At 40.8% G+C, this 17,252-nt stretch overlaps 1 protein-coding gene across 2 annotated transcripts in view; it reads left to right on the forward strand.

The window, feature by feature from the left end:
• The window catches only part of rfc4 (replication factor C (activator 1) 4), a 43,475-nt gene that overhangs the window by 12,163 nt on the left and 14,060 nt on the right, over positions 1 to 17,252 (forward strand). For both annotated transcript variants that reach the window (XM_080032340.1, XM_080032339.1), the window contains exons 3-5: positions 1,661 to 1,739; positions 15,159 to 15,238; positions 15,375 to 15,494. In XM_080032340.1, coding sequence (XP_079888466.1) covers positions 1,661 to 1,739; positions 15,159 to 15,238; positions 15,375 to 15,494 — 279 coding nt within the window. The remainder of the gene's footprint in view (positions 1 to 1,660; positions 1,740 to 15,158; positions 15,239 to 15,374; positions 15,495 to 17,252) is intronic.

The raw sequence follows: 17,252 nt of genomic DNA on the forward strand, positions 1-17,252 counted from the left end.
ACACTCTGGAAAATGAAGCGTGGGGGCTTGGATTGAGCAGCGGACCTTATAACCAGCTAGATTAAGATCCGCCGTTCCTTTTCTTAGGTGATTTACAGCAGCGGTCCCCAACCCCCGGGCCGCGGACCGGTACCGGTCCGTGGGTCATTTGGTACCGGTCCGCAGAGAGAGAATAAATAACTTACATTGTTTCCGTTTTATTTATTAAACGATGAACAATGTTTTATTTTGAAAAATTACCGGATTCCCTCCGGTTGTTACATCTTGTCGCTTGTCTCGGTTACTCGATACGTTGCCGCTCAAATGCAACTTACAAACTACAACTTAAGCTAACAAAATTAGTAAAAAACAAACATCGTTAGAAAGTTTCTTTGGAAAGGGGAAAAGGCCCAGTGAGGAGACGGAAGGAGCCTACGACTTCCAAGAAAAAGAAAGCTGCATTTAACAGACACTACCAGGAGTCCTACTTTAAAATATGGATTCATCGCAACAGGCGATTCCCGTGCACCAAGCCCGCTCTGCATTATATGCAACGAGCGGCTCTCCAATGAGGCAATGAAGCCTTCAAAACTGCTTCGCCACTTGGAGACCAAGCACCCTGCATTAAAAGACAAGCCTTCGGAGTATTTTGAAAGAAAAAAGCATGAACAAGAAGGACAGAAGCAATTACTGAGGGCCACCACATCAACAAATGCGAGTGCACTGAGAGCATCATACTTGGTGGCTGATCGTATTGCTAAGGCTAAGAAGCCATTCACCATTGGTGAAGAATTAATCCTGCCCGCCACTAAAGACATTTGCCGTGAAATTCTAGGAGAGGCTGCGGTTAAAAAGATGGCACAGGTGCCTCTTTCGGCTAGCACCGTCACTCGGCACATTGAGGAAATAGCAGAGGACATTGAGACACAATTGTTGGAGAGGATTAATTCATCACCGTGGTATGCACTCCTGGCGGACGAGTCTACAGATGTTGACAACAACAATTTTGGATCTGGAATCTTTTTGAACGGAATCGTGACCCCATTGGAATCCAATCGTGGGATTTCAAAAGATTGACAGCCCTAGATATAAGACATACCTTAAAGGAGCTGTAAGCGGAATGGTTCTTTTAGCTAACTTCCTGTCAGTTACTGCAGTTGGCAGTCCCCTCGCTCGTCCCTACGTCACCACATTAATGCAATGTCTTCAAGCAGCAAGTTATCTAGCATCATCTCAGATCCATAAGTGTGATAAAACATGATAAAAACCATCAAAACAGACATTGGGAAGGATTTTTACCTGCTCCGCCATTGTAGGCGCATACACATTCACCCATCTCTTGCTCTGGCGTGCACCGGCAGTGAGACCATGGAGTGTATATACTATATATGAGTGAGACGAGTGTCGGTTTGTAGCGTTCTTTCTTCTGATTGGATAAAATTTCGGGATACTACAATAAGTTTATTTGCCGATTACATGCAAAGCAGCTGACTGAGAGATAGGCTTTATGAAACGTGCACATTATGTTAGTGATCACTGTATGAATAAAGAGCAATTTAATTCAATTCAGTGAACCTGATGAAGTGGCCCCTAAGTTTATACAAATCTGTGCTCAAGATGAATCTCATGAACAAGTAAGCAACCCAATGCTAAATCCATGTGTGTGTATGTTGATCCCCAGCAGGCCAAAGTGTGTAGATGATGTGGCCTATCAGGAGGAGGTGGTAGCCGTGCTGAAGAAGTCTCTGGAAGGAGCAGATGTAAGTACTGACACCGTCTGTGGCCAGGAGAACACCAAGCAGGGCCGCCGCTCCCTATACGCAGAGTACGCAGACTGCGTAGGGCACCAAGTTCCTGGGGGGGGCACCCCAAAAAAAAAAAAAATTATAATTATAATTATAATTTTTTTTTTTTTTTTTTTTTTTTAATTAAAAAGGAAAAAGAGATGGTCCGGGGGCCCCCCAAAATATATATATTTTTTTTAAAGTTCATGATAATCATTACATTACAAAAAATATATAAATTAGTTATGAACAGGCCCATCGTTGTTTTTTCTTAATTGTGTAACCTATCCAGGGGTGGATTACTGCACAGGCACACCGGGCACAGGCCCAGGGGCCCAAGGGCTCAGGGGGGCCCTTAGCCAGAGATACTGATAGTAACTTTTCATGTTGCATAGTCAAAGAGCTCAGTCACTGATGTCAATAACAGGGTCCAAAAAGGAATAGCCTAAATATAAGTACTCATTAAAATGTAACAAGATAGAAATCATCATGGGCCCCTCAACTAGTAGGGGAGAAATACAAAAGCAAGTTAAAAACAACAGCATTAGTAGCTCTGTCTAAGGGGGTTGAAGGCCCCCTCACACATACACAAATAAACTTTATATGTGTGAATTCTAAATTGTTCATATCCACCCTTTATCTGTTGAAATGGGCCTCTCCATCATAGAACATGGGTCTGCAGACCAATCTACTGTTTTTACAGTTGCAGAGTAAAGAGTGCTACCTGTTTAAGAAAAATCTGAAAAATAATGTTCCTTCTGCATCTCAGGATTTGATATCTCTCTAGTCTCTAAAATGTCCTCACAAAGTGCACCAGATTGATGCATTTTACTTTAAAAAGGTAAAAAAAATTCCACCCACCCCCCAACAAGGTACAGGGTCCCTCCAACAATACCCCAAGATCCTGTGGGAAACACTGACTTCCTTAATATGTTTTTGCCATTAATTGTATGTATCCGTGTAGAAAATTCAGTGTACCTGACTGGATAGGGACAAGTGGGGGGCCCTTTAAGAGTGTAAGCCCAGGGGCCCATTATCTCATAATCAGTCTATGATCCTATCACTCAATTCCTTTGCAAAGGCAGTTTTTTCACAAGTTAAGATGTTCTTTCTGTTAGTAAATGCTGGCAAATGTGCCAAAAAGCAGTCGCAGAGATCTTGCAATGGCAAAAAAAATTCGCTCGCGCCCTGCGGACGCGAGCTTCTGGGTTTTTTTTTTTTTTGGGTGGGGCGGGGGGGGGGGGGGAGGGGGCATCACTGACAATTTCTGCTTAGGGCACCCAAAAGCGTAGCAGCGGCCCTGACACCAAGGCTGCTTCTGCCTGTGTGGTGGATGAAGGCAGTGTTTGCCATTCTGTGTAGATGTCTGTTACTGTGAACAAGGGCCATGACCAGACCAATAAAGCATCAGTATACAGTGTTTCCCCCAGAAAATGTCTTAGTCAAGGTGGTCACTGCCCCGGGTCATGGGAGGAAAATGTTGGGGGTATTTTGCTCAAAGATGCCAATGCGCAGTAAAGAAATAAACAACTGTTAATTTGAATGCAAAAATACAACAGACACTGAACTTACAGTTGTGCAATTTTGTTTGGTATGTGCAGGTACAAATTATGTGCAAACATGCAGACAGTACAAAGCAAAATTAAAGACTCTACTGTTTTGGTGCAATACTATACAGACACACTAAATAAAAATAATGGACAATACACTTAACATGTGTATGCACATCAAAGTGCTAATTCAACTTTTTAAAGTTCCTTTATGGATGGGGGGCTGTTGTGCGATTACACCGTGTTCCAAATTATTATGCAAATTATATTGAAGTGTCATAAACATTTAATGTTTTGTTTTTCAATTAAACTCATGTATGGTATTGTGTCTCAGGGCGCAGCTGCTAAAATGCCATTACAAAGCAGCAGACAGGTATTTGAAACCGCTGGTGCCTCTGGAGTCCCGCAAACCTCAAGGTGTAGGATCCTCCAGAGGTTTGCAGCTGTGCATAAATCTATTATTCGGCCACCCCTAGACAATGCTCACAAGCAGAAACGGTTGCACTGGGCTCAGAAATGCATGAAGACTAATTTCCAAACAGTCTTGTTTACTGATGAGTGCTGTGCAGCCCTGGATGGTCCAGATCAGGGGTTGCCACTAGGTCGATCGCGATCGACCGGTCGATCGCGAGGGTAGTGTGGGTCGATCGCGTGGCATTCTTAAAAAAAACAAAAAAAAAAAATTTAATTTAGAGCGAACGAGCCGTGTGAGCATGCGCCGACGTTCGGTGGAGGGAGAGAGGACACCACTTTCTAATTTGACATACAGTACATATCAGTTTGTTAGCCAGTGAGCTAACCACAGCTAATCCAAGTCAAGGAAGTGGAGAGGCTTCTACACTGTGACAAATTCTACTATGTAAAATACAGCCAGAGAGAGGAAGACTGTTCAGACAAACGCACCACCACATATTCTAGTGGGGCAGAAGTGATCATTGAGAAGGATTTTTTTTGTATGACTCTATAAGTCTGCCTTTAAGATAAACCTATGCATTTGTGTATATTTCTTGCTCTTTTAAATTAGAATTGCTTAAGCCAGTGATTTTCAAACGCGGGGTTATGGCAGGGGGGGCGCGGATGAATATGTGAGTTTGTGTCTTTTTATATTAAGATCACGGCATAGCTGGACAAGAGTTCTTCTGCTTCATTCCTCTCACTGCATTTAAATGCATTCATTATATTACAGAGAAATATGTCCCATAAAAGAAAAAGAGCTCCAAGCCCATCCCAGAGGACCCTGCATGCATTTTTTTAATTTTTAATTAATATTTTTATGGAAAATCCATGTGTCTTTCTTCAATTGCTTCTAATTCATCAGGCCCAGTGTCTCCAAATTATTTGTTCACACAAAATTCCTCATATTTAGCCTCTTAATTGTCCTCTCAAAGTGCACCAGATTCATGCATTTCACTTTAAAAAGGTGAAAAAAAATCTCCCGGGGGGGCATGCCCCCGGACCCCCCTAGGAGGGTCTGGTTCTCTGCTGGCTACTATTCTCCTCCAGCAGGACATTGGAGGTACTAGCATGGCACTGGATGTGTGAATGACATTTAACTAGGCAATAATTTGGGCAAGTCTGTCTGCCTATCTTTCTCACTCCGCTGATATTTATGGGAGATTTTGGTTGTATGCAGCAGTTTTTTCTTTTCTATACTGGAAAATACCTTTAGGCTGCAATTCTGCAGACATGTTTCCTCTTAACTGAGAACCGTACCGTACAGAACAGAACCGTGACTTAAAAACCGAGGTACGTACCGAACCGTGACTTTTGACCCCTAATAGTAGGTGGTAGCTCACTTTGACTTGGTCATTTTAAAAGTAGCTCACAAGCTGAAAAACAGTGGCCACCCCTGGTCCAGATGGATGGAGAAGTGGATTGTTGGTGAATGGCCACAATGTCCCAACAAGGCTGCGACGTCAGCAAGGAGGTGGCGCAGTGATGTTTTGGGACGGAATCATGGGGAGAGAGCTGGTAGACCCCTTTCGGGTCCCTGACGGTGTGAAAATGACCTCGGCAAAGTATGTTGAGTTTCTGACTGACTACTTTCTTCCGTGGTACAAAAAGAAGAACCGTGCCTTCCGTAGTAAAATCATCTTCATGAATTACAATGCACCATCTCATGCAGCAAAGAATACCTCTGTGTCATTGGCTGCTATGGGCATAAAAGGAGAAAACCTCATGGTATGGCCCCAATCTTCCCCTGACCTCAACCCTATTGAGAATAGGGATGCACCGAAATGAAAATTCTTGACCGAAACCGAATAAAATTAAACAGTTGGCCGAAAGGCCGAAACCGAATACCGAAAGAGGCTTTTGCAGTTTTGTTATTTAGTCAATTATTTTAACATTGCATACATGAACTCCCAAATGTTCTCCTCAAACATAGCCTACAACTAAAAAGCAACCCTAAATAATTAAACAGTAAAACCTTCAAATCTAAGAGTAAAATTAATATTTTACTAGGAATTAATTTGTGAACCACTCACTGATTTTTACCTTGACTTATATGAGGATGAATCTACAAAAAGATCGACTTATTGCCTTTCTTAATTTTTTGCAGTGCAGGTTGAGTTGCTCTAAAAAAACTGCACCACAGCTCCCACCATAATGTTCAGACTTCAGAATTTGCATCAAAGCCCTGATCATAACAATGAGAGGCTTTAAACGATGTCCATGCTTAGGAGGTGATTGTAACTTTTTCGTCTGTAGACTGAAACTAACGGGGGGAGGCGGCTCACTGGACATGTAGTCGCGCTGTCAGTTTGCCGACATGGCTGTGTATTCAGGCTCGAGAAATGCAATCGGACCGTAGGAGCCTTTTCCCCCAACAGCGCTAACAGACGGGATATCTCCGGTTATCATTTTAGCTGTCAAACTAAAGTTTTTTTTGCGCGGCGGCCCTCACCGGCGAGGTGTCACTGTGAATGACACCGTTACCAACTGTCACACTGTCACAGAGTTGCACCGGGTGAATCGCTGCTTCGCTCACGCAAGGCTTTTGTGTTTCTAAGGTGATTAAACATCAGTCTTGGACGAGCGTTTTAACTTTATACTGCATAAAGCATTGCACTGTCTGCGCCGTGTTTCATCCAGTTGCTCCCACACTGGACTCTGACATTTTCATGCACGCTCCAAACTGCTCCTGCTGCGCGCTCACAAAGAGACGTGGACTCGCATACACGGTTACGTCTCTCTTTACTGCCATTTCCTGGTTTACAAGCGCGCAGCTCTTTTAAAAACATTGATTGATTGATTGAAACCTTTATTTATTCAAACTCGAAAGGCATTGAGGTTCCCCTCATTTACAACGCCGACGAGCGCACACAACAACAACAATAACAACAGAGTGACAGAATAAAACAGAGAAACATAAAATCCTAGCAAGATAAAAAAGATCAAAAGAAATAAAAAATTACAATAAAAGAGCTTAAAAAATTAATTCAGTTAAAACAAATGCAGTGGTGATGGTGAAAATCAGAAATCATAGATTTAAAAGAAGAAAAAGTGGGGAGAATGGTCATATTGAAGTTGCTCTGAAGGGCATTCCAAGAGGTGGGGGCACTATAGCTAAAAGCAGTTGTTCCCAACTTAGAGTGAACTCTAGGAACCTTTAAAAGCAGCAGCTCACTGGATCGGGTATTAAAAGACTGAGAGTTCCAGTCGAGCATAGCTGATAAATAAGGTGGCTGTTTACCAATTAAGGATTTAAAAATAAATAAAAACCAATGTAACTCACGTCTTAATGACAGGGATGTCCAGCCGACTTTTTCATACAGGGAACATATTTCCTTAGTGTCATTTAGTTCGCCAATTTTCGGTAATGTTGTTCGGCTTTTTAACTGTTTCGGGTCGAAACCGAAAATGACTTATTTTGCCATTTTCGGCCGAACTTTTTCGGTGGCCGAATATTCGGTGCATCCCTAATTGAGAACCTTTGGAGCATCCTCGAGCAAAAGATCTATGAGGTTGGGAGGCAGTTCACATCAAAACAGCAGTTATGGGAGGCTATTCTGGCATCCTGCAAAGATATTCAAGCAGAAACTCTCCAAAAACTCACAAGTTCAATGGATGCAGGAATTGTGAAGGTAATATCAAAGAGGGGGTCCTATGATGATGACATGTAACTTGGCCTGTTAAGATGTTTTTGATTGAAATAGCTTTTGATTTTTACTAAATATGACCTCCACATTCTGCAAATTCAACAAATGACCATTTTTAGTTATTTACAACCTATAAAATGTTTTGAAACTCTGTTGTGCATAATAATTTGCAACGGTGCATTTTGAGTTTTTTATTTTTGAAAAAAATACTGTTATCATTGGGAGGTTTGTTCAATAACATACTCTAACGGTTGATGACTTGAAAATTATACTGTCATTTGCATCGACTATTTAGGAAAATCGGAGAAAAATATCATTTGCATAATAATTTGGAACGCAGTGTATTGTAAACAATAGGCCTACTGTGATGCGATAGCCTATAATTCATTAATGGTTATTTTTAGCCTACTTGCTTGATTTCTTTTTAAATACAGAGGTTATTGGTCGTTTTGGAACATGTATTTTCCAATTTAAAACATAAAAATAAAGCAGCATTGAAAATTCTGAAAATAAATCTTCTTGGCCTACACTAGCATGCTGTTTGAAAAATAACTCAATAGTTTAAATAAAAAATACAATGTGTTTTCCTTTTAAAATGACTAAATACATATCTCCAAAGGTCAAAGAAAGTAACAGTGTGGCACTTCTGTAAACTTACTGAAAGGTGCCTGGGCCATCACTCTCATGCATTCTTCAAACTTTTCTCTGCGCTGTCTGAGCTGATAGATACAATCATATGAAAAAGTTTGGGAACCCCTCTCAGCCGGCATTATAATTGACTCTGCTTTCACAAAAAAAATATAAAAGTGGTATGTCTTTAATTTACCAGGAACAGCTAAGTACTGGGATGTTTTCCAAACAAAGATTTTTTGAAAAGCAGTATTTGGTTGTATGAAATAAAATAAAATGTGAAAAACTGTCTGTGCAAAAATATGGGTACCCTTGTGGTTTTGTTGATTTTAATGCCTGTAACAGCATGTAAAACTGATGAATTTAAACACAAAGTTGGTTGGATTATGTTGTTAAGCCTTGAACCTCATATAAATGTCTGTTTAATCATGAGAAAATGTATTTTAGGTGCCTGAATGCAAGTTGCACTTCTCTTTGACTCTCTGCTGAAGTGAGACAGAATGGGATCATCAAAACAGCTCACAAAAGATCTTAAAAACAAAGATTATTCATTATCATGGTTTAGGGGAAGGCTACAAGAAGCTTTCCCAAAGGTTTCAATTGTCAATTTCGACTGTAGGGAACGTTGTCAGGGAATGGAAGGACACAGGCACAGTTGCAGTTAAACCCAGGTCTAGCAGACCAAGAAAAGTACAAGAGCGACATATGCGGCGGATTGTGAGAATGGTTGCACACAACCCAAAGATCACCTCCAAAGACCTGCAAGAACATCTGGCTGCAGATTGTGTATCTATACATGGTTCAACAAATCAGTGCAATTTGCACCAAAACATCTGTATGGCCGGGTGATGAGAAGGAAGCCCTTTCTGCGCCCACGCCACAGATACAGTTGCATGGAGTATGCAAAAGCTCATTTAGACAAGCCGGATTCATATTGGAAGAAAATGCTTTGGACTGATGAGACAAAAATTAAGTTATTTGGTCTTTATAAAAAGCAGATGTTTTGGTGCAAATTGCGCTGAATTGTTAAACGATGTACAGATACACAATCTGCAGCCAGATGTTCTTGCAGGTCTTTGGAGGTGATCTGTGGCAGTGTTTCCCCCAGGAAATGTCTTAGTCAAGGTGGTCACTGTCTAGCCGTACAGGAGGCGAGGCGCCAAGCGCCGCGGCGAAAATTTTGGGGGTATTTTGCTCAAAGATGCCAATGCGCCCTAAAGAAATAGTTCTGTTTATTTGAATGACACTGACCTTACAGTTGCGCAATTTTGTTTGCTATGTGCACATTTTGTGCAAACATGCAGACGGTACAAAATACAATTAAAGAAAAGTTCTACTGTTTTGGTGCAATACCATGCAGACACACTAAATAAAAATAATGGACCATACACTTAACATGTGTATCAAAGTGCTTTTTAAAGTTCCTTTTTGGATGGGGGGCTGTTGTTTGATTTGATTTGATTTAGTTTATTTCAGACATCCACATACAAAACAAAATGAAAAGCATGGAAATACAATAAATATGCCTGAAAAGGAGCAGGAAGAAGTATACACTTATTTAATCCTACCCCTTTCCTTAAAAGAGATTATTGTGGACAATAGGCATACTGTGATGCGATTAATTCATTTATGGTTATTATTAGCCTACTTGCTAGATTTCTTTTTAAATACAGAGGTTATTGGTTGTTTTGGAACATGTATTTCCAAATTTAAAACATAAAAATAAAGCAGCATTTAAAATTCAGAAAAATAAATCTTGTATGACTACACTAGCATGCTGTTTGAAAAATAATTCAATAATTGAAATAATACAATGTGTTTTCCCCTTAAAATTACTAAATGCATTTCAAAGACAGTTACAGTGTGCACTTCTGTAAACTTACTGAAAGGTGCCTGGGCCATCACTCTCATGCATGTATCAGACTTTTCTCTGCGCTGTATGAGCCGATAAGTTGTGTTGCCACGGTGATGTGGAGTCTTAAACTAGTCTAGCTTTGCAGAGCACTTCTTTCTGTTCAGCTAAATATCCCCATAGAACCGCACTGCGTTTATTATCGCCACAGGTTAAATGTCGGTTTGCTGCTGCTCGTTTCCCGCGTACATGCCGTAGTCGCGCGCAGCGCGGGACGGTCGCGCGCGCAGAGCCCCCGACACAGAGCAGCTGATAGTCTGAGCAGAGAGAAACGCTTGGAGACATATGTGCACATTTATTTACCGCAAATCACGGCCTTTCGCGCATTTCTGACCATGAAAAATCACACATCGCGCTTGCTAGTACATTAATTGTGCAGCACTAAAAATAAAAAAAATAAAGATTTAATTATTTTTTTTTTTTGGTCGGTCAGTAGTCAAGGCGGGGGGCTGGTTTTGCTAAGGCGGCCGCCTTAACTATAAAGCGCTGGGGGAAACACTGTGTGGGTTGTGTGCAACCATTCTCACAATCCTCCACCTATGCCGCTCCTGTTTTTTTCTTGGTCTGCCATGCCTGGGTTTAACTGCCACTGTGCCTGTGTCCTTCCATTTCCTGACAACGTTCCCTACAGTCGAAATTGACAATTGAAACCTTTGGGAAAGCTTCTAGTAGCCTTCCCCTAACCCCAAACTACGGCCCGCTTTTTATTGGCCCGCGGCCGATTTTAAAAAGATAATGTAATATGGCCCTTTGAATTTTTTTTTTTTTTTTTTTTTTGCATTTCTTAGTTAACCCACTAGTGCAGGGGTGTCAAACACTGATTGATTGGCCCGTGGCACATTTTAAAAATATAATGTAATATGGCGCTTTTAATTTTTAAATAATTTAAATGCACTCATTATATTACAGAGAAATATGTCCCATAAAAGAAAATGAGCAACAAGCCCATCCCAGAGGACCCTGCATAATATTTTATTTTAAATTAATATTATTATGGAAAATCTATGCGTCCTTCTCCAATCGCTTCTAATTCATCTGACAGTGTCTCCATTTTTTTTTTCATACAAAATTCTTCAGATTTAGCCTCTTAATTTCCCTCTCAAAGTGCACCAGATTCATGCATTTCGCTTTAAAAACTTTAAAAAATCTCCCGGGGGGGCATACCCCCGGACCCCACTAGGAGGGTCGGGACCTCGGCTGGATACTATTTTCACCCTGCTGGACATTGGACGCAAAGGCAGAAAACACTGGGTGCATCATTGGCATATAAACAAGAGGGGAAATGTGTCTGTTTAATGTGCAAGGAAAGTGTTGCTGTGAAGAAGGATTACAATTTACGAATACACTATGAAACTAAACATCAGAGCAGCTACATGTCCTGATAAATGTGTTATTTTTGCAAAGTGGCCCGGCCCTTCGTAGATTTTTCTGTAAGTGGCCCTCAGTGAAAAAAATTTGGGGACCCCTGCCCTAAACCATGACAATGAACAATCTTTGTTTTTCAGATCTTTTGGGAGCTGTTTTGATGATCCCATTCTGTCTCACTTCAGCAGAGAGTCAAAGAGAAGTGCAACTTGCATTTAGGCACCTAAAATACATTTTCTCATGATTAAACGGACATTTCTATGAGGTTCAAGGCTTAACAACATAATCCAACCAACTTTGTGTTTAAAGTCATCAGTTTTACATGCTGTTACAGGCATTAAAATCAACAAAACCACAAGGGTACCCACATTTTTGCACAGCCAGTTTTTCACATTTTATTTTATTTCATACAACCAAACACTGCTTTTCAAAAAATCTTTGTTTGGAAAACATCCCAGTACTTAGCTGTTCCTGGTAAATTAAAGACATACCACTTTTATATTTTTTTTGTGAAAGCAGAGTCAATTATAATGCCGGCTGAGAGGGGTTCCCAAACTTTTCCATATGACTGTAGGTTGTGTTGCCACGGTGATGTGGAGTCTAAACTGTTCTAGCTTTGCAGAGCACTTCTTTCTGTTCAGCTAAATATTTATGGGCAGAGATTTGTGTCAGTAGAACTTGAATTTGAATTGATCGACTTGAATATGAATTGATCAACCTGCATTTGAATTATTGATACTTGAATTCGAATTTATACACTTGTATATGAATTATCCATTTGAATTTGAATTAATTGTACTTGAATCTGGATTTTATTTACTTGAATCTGAATCAGTTAATATTCCAAATGACTTTCAAATAAAAATTCAAGTTTTCAAATTCAAGTAGAAAAAATTCAAATTCAAGTAGAAAAAATTCAAATTCAAGTAGAAAAAATTCAGATTCGAGTAGAGATGTGCACATCCGGGTTCTTTGAGGAAGAGCAATCGAGTGCAGATCTCTGATCCTAGGCTACAGCGTCCGGCGGGTGACCGTTGTTTAACGTTCAGGAAATATAAAGTCATAAATTAGTTTGTTTAATCATCATCTGTGTTTTTGACCTCTTGTTTTATAATTGAAGTATCTTTTAGAACACTAATCACGTTTGAGTAATGAAACTGAAAGTAGTTATAATATCGCCAGGCTATAGGCTATCAATGAAAACAGACGGTCAAACAGCGTCCAAATGAGCTAAAATCCCAAATAGCCTACAATAAACAGTAACATGGCAAACTTATTTTTAGGCAAGCTCTAATTCATTATTTATTCATTTTTTCACACGTTTACATGTTTAGAGGCGGAGGATTCCTCCGACGCTCTCTGTCCGGCTTATCAGACAGCACTCAGCTGTTTTTTGGAGCATTAAATGCTTAATTTCCTGCATTCTGGTGAATTTGTATTCACCAAACACCTTTCTTCAGTGCAAATGAACAGTAGTGCAAATAGACCGAACTCTGATGTGTGACTATTTATTCTTGTGCCCCGCTGTGATCGCTCTCGCTGTCATCTCTATAGCCTACTCTGGTTTGGTCGTGGCATCCTCGCTGCTGTCCTCGGCATTTGAGACGCAGCATTTATTTAATGCTCATAGTTAATCACATAGCCTAGTGCTGAAACGAAAGCTATCAAGGCCGTGGTTTAAGGCTGAAATTATAACCGGGGCAGTGCACCTTAACGTTGTCGAGGGGAAGGCTTCCGCGATCTCCGTTAGTTTCAGTTTACAGCCGACAAAGTTACAATCACAACGACCGCATAGACAGCGCATGGACAGCGTTTTAATGAAGCCTCTCATTCTTATTATCATAAGGGCGTTGATGCAAATGATGAAATCTAAACATTACGGCGGCCCTAGTGGTGCGTAAAAGGACAGCGCAGTTGGCAATCTCTCCTCAGCACACTACCGCAGCTAAAAAGCCACAGTAAAAGTCGATCGCACAGCCGATTCCTGCCTCTGACACGTTGACTCGCAACATAATGATGCTATAAAATGAAGACATTACATTGCCTCTATTTTCTCTCCACACAAAGCGTTATCTCTCCCATTGCACACACGCATGCCCCGGCCGCTTCTGAGAGCACAGCCAGTGTTGGTTCCACCCGAAAAAATAAAATAAATACAACTTGGACATAGGCCCTGAAGCTGAATGACCGCTCTAGTAACGGGCAGTCCATTACTGGACGCCTAATACTAGACCCCGAATATAAGACGACCCGACTTTACGACCGAAGTGTTAATAGGCTATGTTCGCCTTTAGCCTACTTGATGCATGCGCGCTCACCGGCCGGCGGGGACACAATTCTTATCAGCGGTAACTTGGCACGATACCGGCACACACCTTGGAGGAGCAGGTGCGCAGGTGAACATTGCATCCTGTCAGCGCGTCTCTCTCTCTCTCTCTCTCTCTCTCTCGCTCTCTCTCTCTCTCTCTCTCTCTCTCTCTCTCTCTCCCCCCTGTGGTAGGGCTCTTAGCAGACGGAGGGAACGTAGGCTATAGTGACTATGTTGAAGTTATACTGCTTTGTGCCATTAACCTGGATTTTTAATGATAACCTAATGCATTAGTGCGCGCCCCAGCACTCTGAGTCTACCGAAGTGCGCATGGGAAAGCGGTGCACAAACGTGACCCTGTAGGATAGTTAAAGCAAAATCACTGCATAGAAATCTCCATCGGGATGTTTTTATCATTTCCTGATGATTTTGCGTTTGCTTGTCCAGCTCAACTGACAGACAGCTGAGTGCTGTCTGATAAGCCGGACAGAGAGCGCCGGAGGAATCCTCCGCCTCTAAACATGTAAACGTGTGAAAAAATGAATAAATAATGAATTAGAGCTTGCCTAAAAATAAGTTTGCCATGTTACTGTTTATTGTAGGCTATTTAGGATGTTAGCTCATTTGGACGCTGTTTGACCGTCTGTTTTCATTGATAGCCTATAGCCTGGCGATATTAGCCTATAACACCCGCCGGACGCTGTAGCCTAGGATCAGAGATCTGCACTCGATTGCTCTTCCTCAAAGAACCCGGATGTGCACATCTCTACTCGAATCTGAATTTTTTCTACTTGAATTTGAATTTTTTCTACTTGAATTTTATTTTTTTCTACTTGAATTTGAAAACTTGAATTTTGAATTTTTATTTGAAAGTCATTTGGCATATTAACTGATTCAGATTCAAGTAAATAAAATTCAGATTCAAGTACAATTAATTCAAATTCAAATGGATAATTCATATTCAAGTGTATAAATTCGAATTCAAGTATCAATAATTCAAATGCAGGTTGATCAATTCATATTCAAGTCGATCAATTCAAATTCAAGTTCTACTGACACAAATCTCTGCCCATAAATATCCCCATATAACTGCACTGCGTTTATTATCGCCACCAGTTAAATGTGGGTTTTCTTCTGCTCGTTTAACCCTCCCGCGTGCATGCCGTAGTTGCACGCGGTACGGTCGCGCGCGCAAAGCCGCAGACACAGAGCAGCCGATAGAGAAACGCTTGGAGACACATGCGTTTTACCGCAAATCGCGGCCTCTCCCGCAGTTATGACCATGCACAAGCACACATTGCGCTTGCTAGTACATTAATTGTGCAGCACAAAATATATATATATATAATTTTATTTTTATTTATTTTTTTGGGGTCGGTTGGTAGTCAAGGCGGGGGCTGGCGTTGCTAAGGCAGCCGCCTTAGCCATTAAGCGCTGGGGGAAACACTGGTATATTGTACTGCTCAGCTCAGTCACACACAACCAGGCAGGACTCTTGGCTCTTTGTCACTTTGTGTCTTGTGATTCCAGCTTCCAAACCTGCTCTTCTATGGCCCTCCTGGCACAGGGAAGACGTCCACCATTTTAGCAGCTGCCAGAGAACTCTATGGGTGAGTGACATGTTCACCATGCACCAAGTTATGCACAGGAATAACATATTCTGGCATGTAAAGAGAGAGTTCAAATAGATCTATTTCTATCTTTCCTACAGTATGTTGTGTTGTTTCCCCCTGTCCTCCTCCACAGTCCACAGCTCTACAAACAGCGCGTGCTGGAGCTCAACGCCTCTGATGAGCGAGGCATCCAGGTGGTCAGGCAGAAGGTCAAGAACTTCGCCCAGCTCACTGTGGCTGGGACCCGGCAAGAGTGAGTCCACACACACACCTCCATCTGAACTAGCACTGCATTGTCACAACCATGTCAACCTTCAGTTGATGAAACACTCCTTGTGTTGGGAATCTGGGAATAGGGATGGGACTGATCCCATCCAGTATCAGTATCACACTGCAAAATTTAGGAATATGTGCTTAAATTCAGAATATGCTAGTGCCATAATCTTTAAATAAGGCTATATTTTAGGCAACATATCTTAAAATCAGTACAGCTACACTTAAAAACAAGTACATTTGTCTAGATACAAAGACAATATTTAAGTATTATTTTCTCAATATTAAGGAAAATGTGCTTAAATTCAGAATATGCTAGTGCCATAATCTTTAAATAAGGCTATATGTTAGTCAAAATATCTTAAAATCAGTACAGCTACACTTAAAACAAGTGCATTTGTCTGGATACAAGAAAATATTTAAGAATTATTTTCTTAATATGTAGAAAAATATACTTAAATTATCATTATCATCCAATGCTATTGCAGTATTCATGGAAATTAAGAAAAAAATAATTTATAATCTGAACTAAATGTGCCCTGTTGCTTGCTTAAATGAAGATATGAATCTGAATCAATTTCTTTTCACTTCTTTATTGGTCTTCATGCATATGGGAAGAACCAGAACATATCTTAAAAGGGATATACAGAAATGTCTCACATTATCACTGTGTGTTCAGGGCTCAACAATAAGGATTGCCCGACGTCCCGGGGCAAGTAAAACGCCATGTCGGGCCAGTAACTATGACAACCCACTTTCCCAACCGGGAAACCGGGAGTCTCCGCTGAAATTATTAAAAAATAAATAAATAAAATGTATTTAAATTTTTTATAGCACTAAATACAAGTCATCTATCTACGGTCTATTTTCATAAAGAACTGGTGCTAATTATTAAATAAACGATTATGTTATTTAGCCTATCTAATTTATGTGCAAGTAGTTGTGTCTGCTGTGTTGCATCTCTCCTCTGCTCCGTTTTGTGAAGGGGGGCGGGGCTCCACCGCCGACACACACACACACACGCGCAGATCTCGGCAACACACCGGTACGCACACACACCTACAGTCAGAGAGATGGAGAAGAGAAACTACACGCTACACCACACGTAGGTGTGACAGAAAGTCCAAAAGCCAAACAGTAAATTAGTCGAACCCAACCGTCTGAAAAGCAACGAAAATATCTGCGTTTTTAAATGCACCCAACGTGAATCTAGTAGTAGCGAGGATGCTAACGTTAGCTCTGCTGCTAGTAGCCTACTACTATACCAGTTAATGTGCAGTTCAACACAAACATCAGCAACAGTTAGCAGAGGAACATCTTTACAGCCTGCATGTAGATCTCAATAAATGGGCCAGAGGAGTCACTTCACATACCAGGAGGCAGTGGAAGCTTGAAACTAGGCTACTGGAAAAGTGCTCAAAACAGCCTGTCCTAAGACAAAATTTGAGATTTTGAATAAAATAAAATAAAAAAAACTTTTTAAACATATTGTTGTAGGCCTAAAAAAGGTCTTACAGAAAAATGTTTTAAAGAATTGCTGTTGTAAAAATAATCAGTCAATGTCTTTTGTGCTGTTCAAGTTCTTTACATGATTTGTTTGCATAAAACACATCTCATTTGCAGTTATTGTAGGTTTAGAAACTAAAAAATTACAAATGTTCCAACTCAAATAATATTTGACTAATAGCCTCCACTTTCAGTATGACCCTTAACTCATCTATAATTCTGTCCATGATGC

This window comes from Ammodytes marinus (genome assembly GCF_949987685.1).
Source record: "Ammodytes marinus genome assembly, chromosome: 8".
NCBI lineage: Eukaryota > Metazoa > Chordata > Actinopteri > Uranoscopiformes > Ammodytidae > Ammodytes > Ammodytes marinus.